We start from the raw sequence: 17,561 nt of genomic DNA, 5'->3' as shown, positions 1-17,561 counted from the left end.
CGTGAAAGCTGTACACATCAGTTGGCTTGCCATGACAGAAACGAACGTAACAGCTATCATGCGTGTCACAGAAGTTCAGTGCTAGATGGTGCTGAGTCTCTTCATTGCATGGCTGCACACACAGTCCCGTCTTTAGTTCGCAATATGAAAACGACTTGTTGTTTGCTTGAATTTCATTCGGCATGTCATGTTCCGCAATGAAAATGAAAGCGCATTTAGTGATTACAAAAACCTCAGACACTGAAAAATAGTCGGGTATTAAAATGTCTGTGGCTGGTTCGTAATTTTTTCTAGTTTCGGGTGATAGGTAAACGACCTTTGAAACTACGCATCGTTGCAGTCTGATTCAGGGCAGTAGAGATTTGTAGTTCTGAGCCCTTATCTTCGCTCTTGCTAGCTTTGAAACAATGTTCAGGTTTTTAGGGCTATAACCAAATGTCAGAAGAGGGTAAGTAGCTTTATTGCTTCACATACCACATCACAGCTGAAAATGTTAGCTTGATGTCAACAAGGGAGACGAGAACATGAACATTGTGGATAGCACATAACAATATGCAGGCTTTTTCTGAAGGAAGCACTGTAAGTCACATATAAATGGTAGTATGCCCCTAATGAGACGCACATCACATTTGAAGGGAATTAGGCCGCCACAAGGCAAGGAGAAGTAACTTTTTATCCCTTACAAGAAAAACCCGCGCAGTTCAAGGAAAAAAAAAAGAAGCCAAATAGCTGGTTCCTATTTAGATGAGGCAATAATTTTTATTTTGCTGCGCACATGCAAGTTGTGAATTTTAGACGATAACTATTTGTTATAAATGCCAAAAACGGTCTTAAACTTTTAAACTCCCTAAAAAGATTGCCAAGGGGGCATTATTTCCTGTTATTTGCAGTGAACAAAGTGTTTTCGGTTCTACAACGAACCGCGCTCGGTAATATAACGGAACGTTACAGCGGTCCAAGTCGTTACAATCGGCTTCGGGGAGGGTACAGACGAAAGGAAATATGTGGGAGCATGAATGGCGACAAAGGCTGATTTTGCATAAGGAAATATTTAAGTGCAAGTGCGAAGTTTTGTACAAGGATTCAGGCATTTCATACGAATTACTATTCACGTTTAACAAAATAAGAACTGTGCAAATCAGCGGATCACTTAAATCCAAAAAATCTGCACAAACACTTCCAGTTTGCACGGCTGCCGTCAGGTGCGCACGGCGCTGAACACTCAAAAGCACCACAGATAGTTTTTCTGATAGTTCCTCGGGAGGCTGCATATCTCTCAACCAATAAGCTGATGCGCAGTGCCCCAGTGTGTAGGCACCAACAGCATTGAGTTTATTTGAATTAATTTCATTGCCATCTTCTCACTGAGACAGACGGGACACCTGCTTTTTTCTGACACGAACGGAAGGCTATCGGCTTTGCTCAAGAACGGGGCCTCTAATGCTGTAGCATTAATTAATAAATACTCAAGTAATAACAGGGCCTTCTGAATTGCAGAGGCTGAAAAATGTCAAGTGCAGAAATCGCCCCAAGAAACTCTGTTGATATAAAAAAAAAATTGGTTCAGAATGCTTCTTTTGTTGAGGCCTGCTATTAACTAAAAGCCACTATACTTTTGTGTCCATTCAGCTGAAGGACATTTAGCGGACACCTTCATACAGTTTCCAGTCGGGTATGATACTTCCACAATGATTTCTCTAAAATCTACTTCACGCAATACAGTAACTAATAAATATAATCAGCCAAAATATGGAGTTAAATTCGTGTCTTCTTCTGATATGCTGTTTAGCAATTTAGTGCGATGATCCCCTTCGATGAGGCGCGCTATGTCTCGACGTTACATCCACCGTTCCCTAAGCTTTTTGCTATATGGTTCTGCACCTTATGCAGGAATTGCTGCCCCGTATTTTTCATTTAAAGCTGAAGTGCAGGCCTCAGAATAATTTTTGCTCGGAAGGTGTATACTCCGTGGACGCAGTTGCACGCAAGAAAGTCGGAAGAAAACTGTCTGAAACAAAGTGCAACTGCTACCTTCCACCTTTGTTCTTCAGCCCTTTTAATAAAAAGGGCGAACGCAAGCGTTCTCAGTAAAATGCTTGAATAAATGAAACGCCTCGCTTCTGTTTTAAACTAATCGCATTCTCCGAGAACTACCATCGTAATGAAGTTGAAAGACATATGGAATCGTCATCCGACACGAGCCATTGAAGCCATTGTTGCTGGAGTCACCCACAGGCCATGGACAGAACACGTCTTGGAGTTAACCGCCAAGACTTACACGAAAGGGTATGCACTTTTTACACATTGTTCGGGTTGACTAGACTTCATCGATGCGTCAGCACATGAGTACAGAGCAGCACTGTGAGAAGCGACACTGCCGACAGCGACAGGGAGGACCAGAGGAGCGAGGCCGAAGAGTAGAGCGTGCTTTCGCCGACAGGTGCCTCTTGCAGGCTTGAAGCCACCACTCTGCTTCCCGCCTGGACAGCGTTCTTGGCGTCTTCGAGTATCATGTCGGCAGCCTTCTCGGCGATCATCACGACCGGAGCGTTGAGGTGCCCTGACAACATGTCCGGGATCACAGAGGCATCCACGACGCGCAGGCCGGTGACACCGCCACGAACCCTGCGCAAGAAAATATGATAAGGACCCATAAACTCTACCCGACTCATTATCTGGGTATGCCAACACTGTAAGTAATACCCTTCGCTGGGCCATATTCACTGGGAATGTCGGTTGAACCCCGCCATCATACCCATCCCCTCCACAAGCCCTCAGCTATGGGAGACCATGCTGTCTAGTTCCGACCAGGAAGATCACCAACAGCTGATCGACCGGGCCCGAGGAGCGGTAGCCAGCACAGGAGCCCTGAAGAGGGGGCTTGTCCTGCATTGGGGCGCTGATTTTCGTTTAAACTCTGTTCAATAAAGTTCTTCCTTCTCTTTGTCCTATTCATGACGGGGTCCTCAGTACTTGCCTCCTGCTTGTGTTGAAGTAAAAAAAAAAATTGGATGGGACACTTAAGCTCTGCCTAAAGGGTATGACACGATAGAATAATGGTTTAATGCCCATATATGCAGAACAGTTCATTTACCACTTAAAATTCATAGATACTTGGGAATACTTATACCACATCTGGCGCAGTGGTGCAGCGGTTCAGCGATGGGCCACTGCGCTACGATGGCCGGCGCTGCCACCGGCGGGACTTGTGCGACCCGGGTTTTACTTGCCGAGTAACTTCTAGCGACCAATAAATAATTTAATTGCCATTTGAAACTGTGCGAAGATTCCTCACAATCCGCTGAGAAAGTTGTGATGACTACGCAAGGATACGCGACTTAGGTGGCCCTCCTGCCTCGCAGGTTGCTTCTCTGGGGATTCGTGGATACTTCGCTTACGGTCAACGACAACAAAGACAGCAACACCAGCTTTTCCGCGACGCGAGCTCCTTAATGCTATCGCGTTAAAACGAATGCATCTTCATTAACATCTTAATAATTATGCTGCTGGCCTTGAAGTACCCACGATGAGGTGGTTGAATTGGGAAAAAGGGAAATAGAGCGGCTTAAGCGGAAAGCGCTGTGGACTACGGCAATAAGACCTTCCTTTGTATGAAGAAAAATTAGTTCAGTGGGAAACGTGCACAATAGTTAAAATTCGCAACTTTTCAGCTCTCTCGCACGACTAAGTGATGCTGACAGCAGCAGCCTCCGTTGCATGAAGGTGGCGACTCCAGGGCTCACAGCGATCACTAGACCCCAGGTTCTGAAAATCATAATGATACACCTGTTACATGTGAGCCTGAACCACCGACACAACATTGTTTTGGACCATTACATGTTCTGGCTTGCGTCATGCTAAGCTGCCGCCTATTGTATTTGTCCCAGCGCTGCCACTCATTCAGTTATCAACACGAAACATAAGTGGTAAAAAGCTAACTACTGTTCCCGCGGTCGGAGCAATAGAGGTATAAGAAATTTTATCCGTCCTAAACGGTTTCTGTGTCGTTCTTTGTGCTAAATTATGCATTTCCAAAAAAAAAATTATTTTCCCGCCCTACAGCACGTCACTCTCAGGAAGCTGAACCTCTGGATGCACACTGCTGCAAAAACAGTCAAATCGGTGACTAACAAAAACAATACCATGCTAGCGCCATTCATGCGCTCAGTCACACCGATAAAGCTACCGATAATCATCAGACGTTACTGCAGGTACCGTTGAAATCGTGTCGGTTTAGAATTATAGGATAATGGTGGACAGAGAGCGTCGTTTACTTCTGCGGCAATCATGCCGAATTGCAATTTTCTATCTCGACATCTGTGCAGCATGCGCGACACTACAACGAAGGCTGTTAGTAAAAACTCAATATCATCACAACCTACGTGTCAGCAGTGCAGCCTAAAAGATTTATTGTTTCCACGAAAAAAGTAAAAATTATGTCGCCATCTACGATTCTATAGGCAAGTGGCCACTGCTGGGTACAGATATCTGAACGACTACAGGTCAGCACGACTGACGGAAAATTGATTTCAGAATAAGACTGTTTATAATTACCTAACCCCGAAAATTACTTTTTCTGCGAGCGTTTATTTTGTACAGGATAAACGCTACGTGGTTCCGATCATCATAATTGGCTCCCGTAAGGAAACGCTGCTCAATTCCGTAAATATAAATTTAGCGTGCGTCTGTTAAAAGCGCCCAGGGTTCAAGAATGATCTAAGGGTTTACGCGTGAGCAAAGAAACAGCCAATTTAAGGAGGTCATTATTCACAACAGTCAAAGCACATAAGACCGAAAAGCCACTCTGAGCTAAGTTGCGACTACACATGCACATGTTTTACGAGCCTTCCTATGCGGACAATCTGAGGAAAATTAGCAGGGTATTAATGAGCAGGGTTATAATGCATGCTATAATGACGCCTCTATCAGTTAGTCCATCCGTAAGTGGGCCTTGAAACACGGAGCGCAGCTCTGAGAGCATACGCTGCTTACCACAAATACCTGCTGCAAGCCCTTACCTTACAGTGCTCGTCAGCAATGTCGGGTTATGAAGTGCGAGCATCACCGGGCGAGTGTTTTTTTCTTCTATTTCCGGTACAGAACGTTCTGCTGGCCAAGGTAAAAATCGGCCGTCAATCTCCAGTTTCCATATGGCGCAATTGGTTAGCGCACTCTACTTATGCGACAGCGGGCGTGAGCAATGCCGGGGTTCTGTTCAAGCCTCACCTGCAGAATACTCTTTTTCATTGCATGTCTAGTACTTTCTGCCGGCGGAAGTAAAAATCAATTTGCATGTACCGGTTAAAATACAGAACGCCTTCTGAGTGCTCAACCGCCAGCTCCCCAGTGGCGCAATTGGTTAGCGCACGGTACTTATACGACAGTTCTCGTGAGCAATGCCGGGGTTGTGAGTTCAAGCCTCACCTGGGGAATATTGTTTTTTATTACATGTCTAGTACTTTCTGCCGGCGGAATTAAAAAATGGCCAGGCTTAGCTTGGTTAAGCCATGAATGCGTTGCATATCTCGATGGAGTTCTGTGCTGTTCCGTTGACTCGATAGGCTATTGACTCGATCGCCATTGAAACTGCCCGTGTAGCAGCGCTCGATCGCCTTCGAGTCGATAGACTATCGGTTCGAGGGCCCTCGAAATGCCCGTGTGACAGGGGTATAAGACTGTCCCGGCAAAGGAGCGCAGCTCTTTTAACATATGCCGTGACGTCAATCATAGCGCAGCGCCCCTAGCGGGAGGAGCGGGAGTCGGGTGGTGGCTGCGGCCGCGGCCGCGCGCGACCGCGCGAGTTGGGGCCCAGCTTTTCCTCCGTGACGTGGATGGATGGATGGATACGGCTGAACCCTTTCCATCGGGCGGTGGCTCAAGCCACCTAGCCATGTCTTGTGAAATTTTACTCCTGTCTTGCTTTTAGCCACCAATCAGATAACCTTCGCTTGGTTACTTCTAACCTCTTAAAATCCACTTTCCATTCACTAACCCTAAACCTCAATGCCTTGGGTAAGTCAGCCCCGCTGCCTTCCACTGTAGGGTGAAGCCCTTTACAGAAAAGTATCAAGTGTTCAGCTGTTTCCTCCTCCTCTCCGCACGCAATGCACAAAGTGTCTATCTCCTGGTACCTGACTCTATACGTCTTAGTCCGCAAAACTCCAGTCCTGGCCTCAAACAACAAAGAACTTCCCCTACAATTATCATAGATATTTTCTTTGACAATTTCCTGTTTAAAGGTCCGGTATGTTTCCAGTGCCGATTTCGTCAGCATCCCTGTTTTCCACAAAGCTCTCTCTGTTCCATTTTACCTTTTTCTTAACCGATAATTGCTAATTTGCCCCCTTACTGCTGTCCAGATATTTGCTTGTCAATTTTCTAGTTCGCTTTCTCCATTTCGTGTCAACATTCTTTATATACAGGTATCTGAAAACTTTCCTAGCCCACCGCTTTTCCTCCATCCTTCTCAATCGTTCCTCAAATGCTATCTTACTGCTAGCCTCTCTGCTTTCGAAAGACGCCCATCCCATATCACCCTGTACCCCCTGATTTGGTGTATTGCCATGTGCTCCCAAAGCTAACCTCCCTACTCCCCGTTGCCTAATTTCCAGCCTTGCTTGAACATCTGGCCTCATACACAGGATCGCATTCCCGAAGGTCAGGCTAGGGACCATCACCCCTTTCCAGATCCCTCTTACCACCTCATACCTATTGTAATTCCACAGTGTCCTATTTTTCATGACAGCTGCATTCCTACTAGATTTATTCATTACATATTTTTCATGCTCTGTCAGATACTCAACACTGTTATTTATCCACACCCCAAGATACTTGTACTCATTCACTACTTTTAGCACGAACTCCTGTATTCTATGCTCGCCGCCCTCTTCATTAAATATCATGACTGCAGATTTTTCCTTACTATACTTGAAGCCTAATCTATCTCCCTCTGTACTGCATATGTCTAACAACTTCTGCAGGTCTTCCTTGTTGTCAGCCATTATCACTATATCGTCCGCATATATTAGTCCCGGTAATGTCTGTTTAATCAATTCCCCTTGCTTGAAAAAAGATAGGTTGAAGCCTAGTCCGCTCCCCTCTAGCTTGGCCTCCAAACCTTGCAGGTACAACATGAACAACAAAGGGGACAGAGGACATCCTTGTCTAAGCCCCCGCTGTATCTCTACAGGCCCTGATACATTTTTTTCCCATTAATGAGCACTCTGTTACCTCTATATATATATATATATCTTTTAAAAGATTAATTACTCCATTTTCCACATCCAATGTGCCCAATATGTCCCACAAATGCTCCTGAGTAACGTTGTCATAGGCTCCCCTAATATCCAGAAATGCTAGCAATAAGGGCCTATGTTCCTTTTCCGCAATTTCTATACAATGTGTCAATGAAAATAGATTGTCCTCCAACCTCCTTTGTTTCCGGAACCCATTCTGTAGTTCCCCTAACATCCCCTCGTTCTCCACCCAAGCCTGCAATCTATCCTTTATAATTTGCATCACCACCCTGTAAACCACAGATGTCACTGTTATGGGGCGATAGTTACTTACGTCTGCTTTGTCCCCCTTTCCCTTATATATCATGTTCATTCTACTTAATCGCCATTCATCGGGGACTTTCTCATCCACTATCATTTTGTTCACTACCTGTATTAATGTTTGCTTGGATTTTGGTCCTAACTTCTTTATCAACATAATCGAGATATCATCTGGATGGATGGATGGATGGATACGGCTGAACCCTTTACATCGGGCGGTGGCTCAAGCCACCTAGCCATGTCTTGTGAAATTTTACTCCTGTCTTGCTTTTAGCCACCAATCAGATAACCTTCGCTTGGTTACTTCTAACCTCTTAAAATCCACTTTCCCTTCACTATCCCTAAACCCCAATGCCTTGGGTAAGTCAGCCCCGCTGCCTTCCACTGTAGGGTGAAGCCCTTTACAGAAAAGTATCAAGTGTTCAGCCGTTTCCTCCTCCTCTCCGCACGCAATGCACAAAGTGTCTATCCCCTGGTACCTGACCGGCGCAGCGCCCCTAGCGTGAGGAGCGGGAATCAGGTGGTGGCTGCGGCCGCGCGCGACCGCGCGAGTTGGGGCTTAGCTTTTCCTCCGGCTGTCGTGACGTCACGTCACGTGGTTTGGTGGCTGCCCGGCCGCGCCCGAGGGCTGAACTGAGTGATTGCAATATGCAACGCATAAAATCAATTTACATGTTCAGGTTAAAATACAGAACGCGTTCTGAGTGCTCAACCGCTAGCTCCCCAGTGGCGCAATTGGTTATTCTACTACCGGCTACCGTTCGGTGCGGATGCAGAATCATGAGCTACGGCGGATCGCGATAGCGGCTCTTGCTGGCCGTGGAAACAGGATCACCGATAGCGACGACACCGATTACCAGCTGATACTGCCCGAACTGCCAACAGGAATCATCGTTATGAACACCGCGTTTTTGCACGGCGACTTTTGAGCGGGGCGCTATAGGGTCGAAGATTTAAAAGATGCTCTCTTGCCTACTGGTTTCCTGCCGGACTTCGTGGCCCTGGGAGCCTACCAGGTAAATCACGTGTGGGCAGTCACACTTAACGGCGCGGAGGCTACAAAGCGGCTGCTGGCCTTTAAGGATGAAGAAACGCCGCTGCGTCATCATCGACCCGCAGGATCGGCAGGTGAGGCTTAGGCTTTACTGGCTGCTGCACGGCGTGGCCGACGAGGACGTGGGGACCGCATTAGCAGCATTTGGGACTGTCATGGACGTTAGCAGAGAGCGGTGGCGTGTGAAAGGTGTGAGTGACAAGGGCTCCACGACGAGGTCGGTCGTTCTGAAGCTAAAGAGCGGCATGACAGTTGAAGATTTGCCGCATCAAATACGGTTTGGAGGAGAACTGGCCTTATTCGTCGCTCCCGGTCGTCTGATGCACTGTTTGCGCTGTCACGGCACTGGCCACACCCGGAGAGTGTGCAAGGTGCCGCGCTGCAGGCGTTTCGAACACTAGGTCTCCCAGTGCATCCGTACGTATGCCTCGGCAATGAGACAGGGGGCAAGGGATGAGGCCGAGCACTTAATGGACGCGACCCAGGCAGAGGACGCGGCGAAATGAACTGGTGAGCCGGTGCCTACTGCGTTGGCAGAGCTGTCAGGCCTCGCTGGTGCATCCAGAACATAAGTGCGGACCGTCCGTGTCGGCCGTTGCCTGGTCCAGCACCGGTGTAGCAGGACCTCGACAAAAGTGGAGCGAGTAGTCAAGCACTACCGTCTCTACCGTCTAAGGGCCAGGAACCGCTTTCCAATGGCGCTTCCGTTACAACGGGTACCGGTACAGCAAGGAAACGCCCCCACGAAGTCTCCGGAGACCACGACGACAAGGCGCTCGCAAGCAGCGTCGACGAGCCGCCAGTGAAAGCGGTGCAAGGACGGCGGCCTACCTTCAAGCCGCGACCAAACGTCAACGCGGACAGAAAACCTGCCGACAAACCACCCCCGTCGAAAGGCGAGAGCAGCCAATCGGACGGCCCCGGAGGCGTCTAGAGCTATGCTAGATGCTAAAGGTAAGCACCGTGCTTCGCGCCTCCGTCCTACTGCAAACCTAAATGGCTCCTGAACCGTCTCTATGAGTAGCTACGTTGAACGTCAGAGGGTTAGCACACTAACGAAAACAGTCAATTGTATCGGCTGGTAACAGACAATGACATTGACATTCTAGCTGTTCAGAAGACAAAAGTTGAGGGGAGGGGGAGACTGGGAGCATGGTGCTGCGTTTCACATCAAGGTACTACGCCGTCGTCAGCCACGCTGTTGGGTGGTCGGCAGGGTGTGTACTCTTTTAAAAAGTTGCTGCCCGGTCTTGCTGTTCAAACGCATCATGTCATGCCCTTCTGGGAGATTAATAGTGTGCGACTTCCTTTCATGTAAAACGGAATATCGGGTGATTTGTGTGTAAGCGCCCAATACAGTGGAGGAAAGATATAATTTTTTTGCCTATGTTAGACAGTACAGGATGCTTGAAAAACGCCTCATTATTTTGGGGGACATCAACTGCGTGCTGAGCTCTTCGGACAAAACCAGCTGCACAGCTTTTAGAGACAGCAGTACGGCTTTACTAGCTGAGGTCGTTGCCGAAGCGGAATTATCAGATGTGGCTAAATGCCTACAGAGCGCACGCGCTGTAAACTACTCATTTTCAGGGTGCTAGCCACGCACGCCTGGACCGGATCTACGTTGCTCTGGATTCCATTCCGATGTGCCTTAGTTACGATGTTGTACCAGTGTGTTTTGCTGATCACTGTCTGGTTAAATGCGCAATAGGAACAAAGAAACAATTGAAAATCTTTGTATGTGGCATGTGGAAAAGGAATTCTAAGCTACTTAGCGACCAACAATTTGTGCCAAAGTATTACAAGAAATTAACAGAATGAAGCCAAACAGTAGCCTGAATCTGGGTCAGCAGGAGAACTATGCAAGCAACAGATTAAAGTCATAGCAATTGAGAGGGCCAGTGCGATTCGTTTCCATGAAAAATTAAGGAAACCGAGCTACGAACAACATGGGAGAAATTGGTAGCAGAGTAGTGGAAAACGCGCGGTATTTTCAAAGACGACGTCAGGAATCAAACAAACTGAAATTGATCGAGGAAGACCGTTATCGAGGCGCGTTGGTGTGTGCGAGTACAAATTCACTGAAAGCAGGCGAGGTACATACGAAGTGGGCTCTGTGATTTGAAAATACAAACGCCCGACGAAACCGCATAGCTCAGATAGAGCGGAATGGCGTCGTGCTGGATGTTAATGAGGGCATTGGGCGCGAGTTTTCTGAGCATTATCAAGCGCTACTTGCGTTTCATCATGCCGACTTGGACGGATTTACAAAGACATTTCTTGGCCACATGCCGCGATTGGACGATCAGATAAGAGAATTCTTGGAGCGACCAATACCTTAAGGTGAAATGTGCCAAGCAATTCAAAACTTAAAGAACGGAAAGTCGCCTGGCCCGATGGCTTGTCCACGTCGTTTTATAAGTTTTTCAAAGAAAAGCTGCCTGCAGTGCTCACAGCAGTTTTTAATGAGGCTTACCAAATGAAAGCTTTAAAATAGTCCTATAGTACATCACACACTGTTCTTATAGCTAAGACTGATGCCGCAGAAAAACTTAGCCTTTTGACATATTGCAGGCCAATCTCTTTAACTAACGTTGACTACAAAATTTTAATGAAAGTTTTAGCGAGCAGACTCCAAACACTGATTAAAGACCTAGTAGGCTGCCACGAGACACGTGGAATCAGGGGCAGGTCTATAGTGAGTAACATACATAAGATGCGGTGCGTGCTTGAGTGCTGTAACATCATGAAAGCGTGTGTCGCTGTGCTGCAGCTTGACCTAGAGAAGGCCTTTGACTGTGTCCCGCATGTTATTTTGTTCGCTATTCTTGATCATATTAATGTCGGCTCGACTATTAAGGAGGGAGTGGCCATGGCGTACAGGAATTGCACCCCGAACCTTATAAACAAGTCTTTGGGGGGGGGGGGGGGGGGCATTGCCGTGCAGCGTTCGGTACGCTAGGGTTGCCCACTCAGTCTACTTTTATTTTTTCTTTAGTTTGAAACACTGTGTTTGGCTATTATTCAGAATGATTCAATTCGCATGTTTCAACTGCAAGCTTCTAAAGTAAAGCTCTTAGCATATGCCGATGATGTTGCCGTATGCAGCATCGACCAAGAAAGTATTACAGCAACGGTTGAAGTAGTGAAGGGTTTCCGGGACCTCAAAAGCAGTTTAATTAACTGGGGTAAATGCCTAGGATTCTGGCATGGAGAATGGCCGACAACCCCAGACACATTTGCTGGCGTGAAGTGGGTGAAACCCCAGCGAAGCACCTGTGTGTTCCCTTGGAATGCTACAAAAACAATGACGACCTCTGGATAACCAGCTGCACGAAACGCGAGAAGAAGCAGACAGGTGGAAGGGGGTTCCCCTTTCGTTCTTCGCCAGGGCCACAGTATGTGATTTTTTTTGTAATTAAGTTATGCTATTTGATGCATGTACAGCACTGCTCGCGGCTGAATGTGCAAGGGCTGCACAGAGTGTTCGCCACCTTTATATGGGCATCGCAGTGGCATAGGTGTAGCCGAACGAATTTGTTCAGAAGGGTGAAGGATGGTGGTCTCAGTCTGTCGCATCTCTTTGTGCGACCGCTCGTTCATATAATTGTTTTTTAGTGACACAAGCGATCCTATTTTACGCCGAGTGTGCCAAGATATATTAAGATGTGCTCTGTCTAGTTTTATCGTTGGCCCAAATATGATGCCTGGATCCATTTCAGGTTTTTTCAAGGAGGTGGGTACTAGTGTAGGATTTTTGTCGGCGCGTTTTTCGAATGACTATCTTTTTCGGCGAAAATAACACTTTACAAAGATGTGTGTGACAGCATTTTTCCGGAATCAATGTACAGAGCCTTGCATAATAGAGAACCCGGTCAGAATGTTCTAAAAAGGGTAAAGAGAATGCAGGTGATGCTTGGCATGAAATCCGTTTACTTCAAGCTACACACTGAAACACTGCCAGTAAAGATATTCTTAGAGCAAGGGGTTTTTTCTTACCGTGGGGAGCTGACTGTATGATATTGAGTAAAGCTGAAGTTTGGGTGAGTTGGTAAGCATTCATTATGGGTGAACCGCGCAACAAAGACAAAGGAAAGACAAGCGCTTGTCTTGCCTTTGTCCCGTCTTTGTTGCGCTGTTAACCCACAATGACTGTATGATATGCTAACAGCCCAAAACTATATATCATGTTTTTCTACATTGTTAGGAAGGGGTGTACTTTTGGGGTGTCCTGCATAGAACGGTCAAAAAGGATTTTACACTGGACCCACACGATATTAGGTACCTAGCAATAAATAATGAAGAGGCGATTCCATTCGACCTCATAATGCTGGCCGGACTCCAATCTGTATGGCGCTCCCGCATGATCGCTTTCCATAGCGATCCGGATGCGAGGCCAGCTCGGATGTATTTTTGCGAGAGTATATCCAGATTTGTTGAAGTGCTGAAACCGCTTGAGTGTGTACCACAGTGGCTGCCGAGAGTAGAAGACTTGACAGTGCTGAAGGAATTTTAAAGTGACATCAGTAGAAAGCTGGATGCTACAGCACTTTTTGTTTTCCTAATTTTTCTTTTCTGTTTGTGTATCGTCCTGTATTAGTGCGCGCTGACAGAGACCTGCAATAAAGAAAAAAAAGTGGCACAATTGGTTAGCACACGTTACTTATACGACAGTGCTCGTGAGCAATGCCGGGGGCTGTGAGTTCGAGCCTCACCTTGGAAGACTTTCTTTTTTAAGTTTCTAACGCCTTCTGCCGGTCAAAGCAAAATTCTATGGGCGTGTGCCGGATAAAATACGGAAAGCATTGTGAGTGCTCAACCGCCAGCTCTTCAGTAGCGCAATTGGTTAGCACGCGGTACTTATACGACAGTGCTCGTCAGCAATGCCAGGGTTGTGAATTGGAGCCCCACCTGGGGAATACCCCTTTCTTTATTACGTTTCTAGCGCCTTCTGCCGGTCGAAGCAAAATTCTATGGGCATGTGCCAGTTAAAATACACAACGCCTTGTGAGTGCCGAGCTTCCCAGGAGGACTGCTTCTGGCCGCGTTAGCGAACGGTCGCGTTTTCATGAGCGCCGATGGAGCGGTGTCAGCGGCCCAGCAGGGCCGCGGAAACAGGTCTATTGGTCAAGATGCCCAGGATTATCAAGTTGTGTTGCCGCAATTACCAGCAGGTGCGTCCGTTTTGAATACTGTCTTTCTTTACGATGATTTGAAAGCCAGGAATTTCGTGTTGAAGACTTTCGGGACACGTTGGTTCGCCTGGGGATGCTCCCCAAACTGCTAGATCTGGGGGCGTTTCAGATGAACCACGTGTGGGCGGTCATCTTCAGTAGCCGAGAAGCGACGAAGAAAATTCTGTAAGCTGGCGAAGTGAAAGTTAAGGAGAAACGATGCCTTGTCATTTGCCCGACCAACCATGGATATGCTTTTGAAACCGCATTGGGTGCTGCATAACGCCCCAGACGAAGGTATTCGTTCTGCGCTGGCCCCGCATGAGAAAGTAACTGACCTGTCTCGGGAATACTGGCGCGTTCAAGGCATTTCTGACAAGGGCTCTTCTACCCGCATAGTCGGCCTGAAACTGAAACCCGGACTGACTCTCGAGTATGTGCCACATCAAGTACGTATTACCGGAAGTACTGCCCTACTGGTCGTTCCAGGTCGCCCGCCGTTATGCTTAAGGAGTAACAGTCGGGGCCACATTAGGCGAGAGTGCAAAGTGCCGCGCTGCACTGTGCGCAAGCTCTACGGCCGTGATGAGAGCAAGTGTACTCGAACGTACGCCAATGTAACAGGACTCGTCGCAAGCAATGAAGTCCAAGCTGAGCCCCTCATCGATCAGGCCGACGCAGAAGAAGCAGCTGGTGGTGCGACTGAACCGCCAGCTCAAGACGCCATTAGCCCGGTTCCTCCTTCGGAGGAAGAGGAACAGAGCGCACCAACAAAGGAGGGCAAGCCGGGGAGGGCTACAACGCCCACCAACGACTACCCCGAAAAGAATGACAAAAAGATGACTAGCGCCTCGCATACTGCGACCGTCACGCAGCAGGGAACTGAAGACGTCGTGATGTCGAGCGTCGGTGCCACCGCGGCGAAGCGGCTTCACGACGATAGCGGCAACGAGACGCACGACACAAGCAAAGAAGTCGGCGGGGAGCCGCCTGTGAAAACTACGCCCACCCGAAGATCAACATTGAAGCCAGCACCCAAAATTCCGCCCGAGCCTCAGCCCGAACGGAAGCTGTTGGCACTGCCGCCGACGTGACCCGATGCCAAGTGAGTGTGTCGAACCCGCCGGCCAGCGACAGTGGCTAAGGTAGAGCCACTTGCTTGCGGTAACATAAGAAACGCCGCCTCAATCAGCCGAAGGCCGCAAGTTACAGCGCAGTTTGTAGGAAATGCGACTTCGAGGATGCATTCCAATAATGGAGGCGATACTGTATGGTTCGGGTGCTTCTTTAAGTAAAATGGCAGTCAACCTAGAAACAAGTTTACACGTGGGCACACTCATCGTGCGCGGCTTGTCTAATAGTAGGAAATAATACCAACTTAGTCGGCTTTTTATGGAATATGACTTAGATGTAATTGCTGTTCAAGAAACGAAAGTTGAAAGCGAAGAGGCAACGAACCGCATGGTGGAACCTTTCAGAGCGCGGTATAATGTGTGCATTTCTCACGCTATTGGCACAGCGGGTGGGTGTCCTTTATTTGTTAAAGATTCCCTTGAAGCGTTTATAGAATGTGTTTACACTTGTGATAGTGGCCACCTCATTACGTGTGAGTTTGTTCTACATGCAAATAAGTTCCGAGTTATTTGTTTATATCCTCCAAATAGCGCAAGTGAACGAAAAATGTTTTTTGAAAGTGCTGATCGACACCTAAACAGTCATGAAAGGATCATTGTCTTCTTGGGAGGTTTTAACTGTAGGTGCAGATCAGCAGATCAAGCGAGAAAGGCACCGGTTCGATACACGAGTTCGGTGTTTCTGAGCGAGTGTGTAAAAGACCGAGCACTGGAAGATGTGGGTTACTTTATGTCTAATCTAACGTTCCAATACTTTACCCATCAGCAGCGAGGCAGCCTCGCCAGATTAGACCGAATTTACGTTTCGGCAACACTGGTGCCTGCGTGTACCAATTATGATGTAAAAACGTTTCTTTTAGTGATCACAGTTTCGTCACTGTGACGTCGGGTAAAAAAAAACACCTAAATTCAACTGGGTCTGTGGAAGTTCAATGTTCAGATTCTTGATGAAGATTATTTTATACAGAAAATGCAAGACAAAATGAACGACGTGCTTGCATGCAAGATGCAAAGCTACACTGCAGCGTGGGGACTATTCAAACAAGACACGAAAATAACTGCCATAGAAAGAGCCAGCGTACGGAGTAAGAATAAAAAGAAAAAGGAAATGAACTGAAAAAAAAAGTTGGACTGCTATTTGAGCGGAGAAGCTTCGTCGCCGGGTCGGTTCATTAAAGAAATAAAAGAAGTGAAGAGTGAACTTGAGATAACCGATGTAGACAGATACCGTGGAGCGGTAATACGCGCGCGTGCTGAAATATTGTACATGGGGGAAGCCCCGACTCGGCGATCCATGTCAGACGAAAGGATCTATGCTGCACGCAACGAAATAAGAGCGATAACGTTCAGAGACACAGTTGTGCGAGACAGCAAATCGATTAAGTGCGCTTTCGTAGACTATTACTGTGAACTGATTAGCCGGGAACCAGAACTCGCAGAAGAATTTGAAACAGAGTTCTTAAAGCTCATGCCAAAGCTAGAAGTGAAAGAAAGCCTAGAGGCACCAATTACCATAACAGAAATAGGAAGCGTTATTGATGAATTAAGCACCGGAAAAGCACCAGGACCGGGCGGGTTAGGTTCAGAATTTTGTAAAGCTTTTAAAGACAAGGTTGCAATGGTGCTGCAATGTGTAATAGAAGCATACAACACAAAAGAATTGCCTCCGTCTTTTAGACATAGCCATGTGGTGCTGATTCCTAAATCTGATGACGCTACTTCACTTTTGTTTGTGCGTGCGTACCGACCGATAACGCTGGCCAACAGAGGTTATAAGATTTTTGCGAAAGTGTTAGGTAAAAGACTACAACGGGCAATACAAGAGCTAGTGGGACCGCACCAAACATGCCGCATTAGAGGGCGTCCTAACGAAACGAACATACACGTGACAAGAACTGTTCTAGAGTGTTGTGATGCGCACTGTGGGAAGGTAGCAATGGTTCAGTTGTATTTAGAAAAAGCTTTCGATAAAGTCGACCACAAGGTCCTTTTTAGTGTCTTGAAACACGCCGACGTCGGCAAGTAACTTTTACAGGGGATAGAGCTATGCTACGCTAATAATTTTATCAGAATTATAATAAATAGGACAACCACTTCAATCCAAGTGATATCGTCTGCTAGGCAAGGGTGTCCCTTGTCACCCTTATTATTTGCTTTGTTTCGCGAGCCATTTTGTTTAAGCATTATAACGAACAAGGCTATTACCGGTTTTAGTTTTTGTTCAAGCGAAGTTAATTTTTTGTCATACGCGGATGACATTGTGATTTTCTGAGTCGACAAACCCAGTGTCAGCAACGCAATAAAAATGACAACCAAGTTCTGCAAGATGACGGGAAGTAGTATCAATTGGAACAAATCAGTCGGTATCTGGCACGGTGAATGGGGCCTCACACCAGCTGTGTTTGAAAATACGCAATGGTCGCTCTCGCCAACAAAGTATCTGGGAGTGCCTCTGCAGCACTATAAAGACACCGCAGAAGCACGAAGCCGGAACGTATTAAGGAAAAGAAGGCAAAGTTCGGAGGGCGGGACCTCTATATATTTGCGAGATCAACCGACTGCAACCCATTTCTTGTAGCAAAGATTTGGTATGTTCTGCAGGTCGTGCGTGCGTCAAGAGTGAGCATACAAAAACTGCACCGAG

At 47.1% G+C, this 17,561-nt stretch overlaps 1 protein-coding gene and 1 non-coding gene across 2 annotated transcripts in view; one reads left to right on the top strand and one right to left on the bottom strand.

The window, feature by feature from the left end:
- Positions 1–438: 438 nt before the first annotated feature.
- Positions 439–17,561, bottom strand: part of LOC144121918 (4-pyridoxate dehydrogenase-like) — a 74,448-nt gene continuing 57,325 nt past the window's right edge. The window contains exon 11 of the mRNA XM_077655357.1: positions 439–2,625. Within this exon, the coding sequence (XP_077511483.1) occupies positions 2,325–2,625 (301 nt within the window). The 3' untranslated portion in view covers positions 439–2,324. The remainder of the gene's footprint in view (positions 2,626–17,561) is intronic.
- Positions 5,341–5,432, top strand: TRNAI-UAU (transfer RNA isoleucine (anticodon UAU)). Its single transcript is given in 2 exon segments — positions 5,341–5,378; positions 5,397–5,432. It is a non-coding gene; the product is annotated as a tRNA-Ile (tRNA).

The sequence above is a fragment of the Amblyomma americanum genome, chromosome 2 (genome assembly GCF_052857255.1).
Source record: "Amblyomma americanum isolate KBUSLIRL-KWMA chromosome 2, ASM5285725v1, whole genome shotgun sequence".
NCBI classification, from domain to species: domain Eukaryota; kingdom Metazoa; phylum Arthropoda; class Arachnida; order Ixodida; family Ixodidae; genus Amblyomma; species Amblyomma americanum.
Note: the sequence above shows the minus strand (reverse complement) of the source record. Positions and strands in the feature narration are given on the sequence as shown.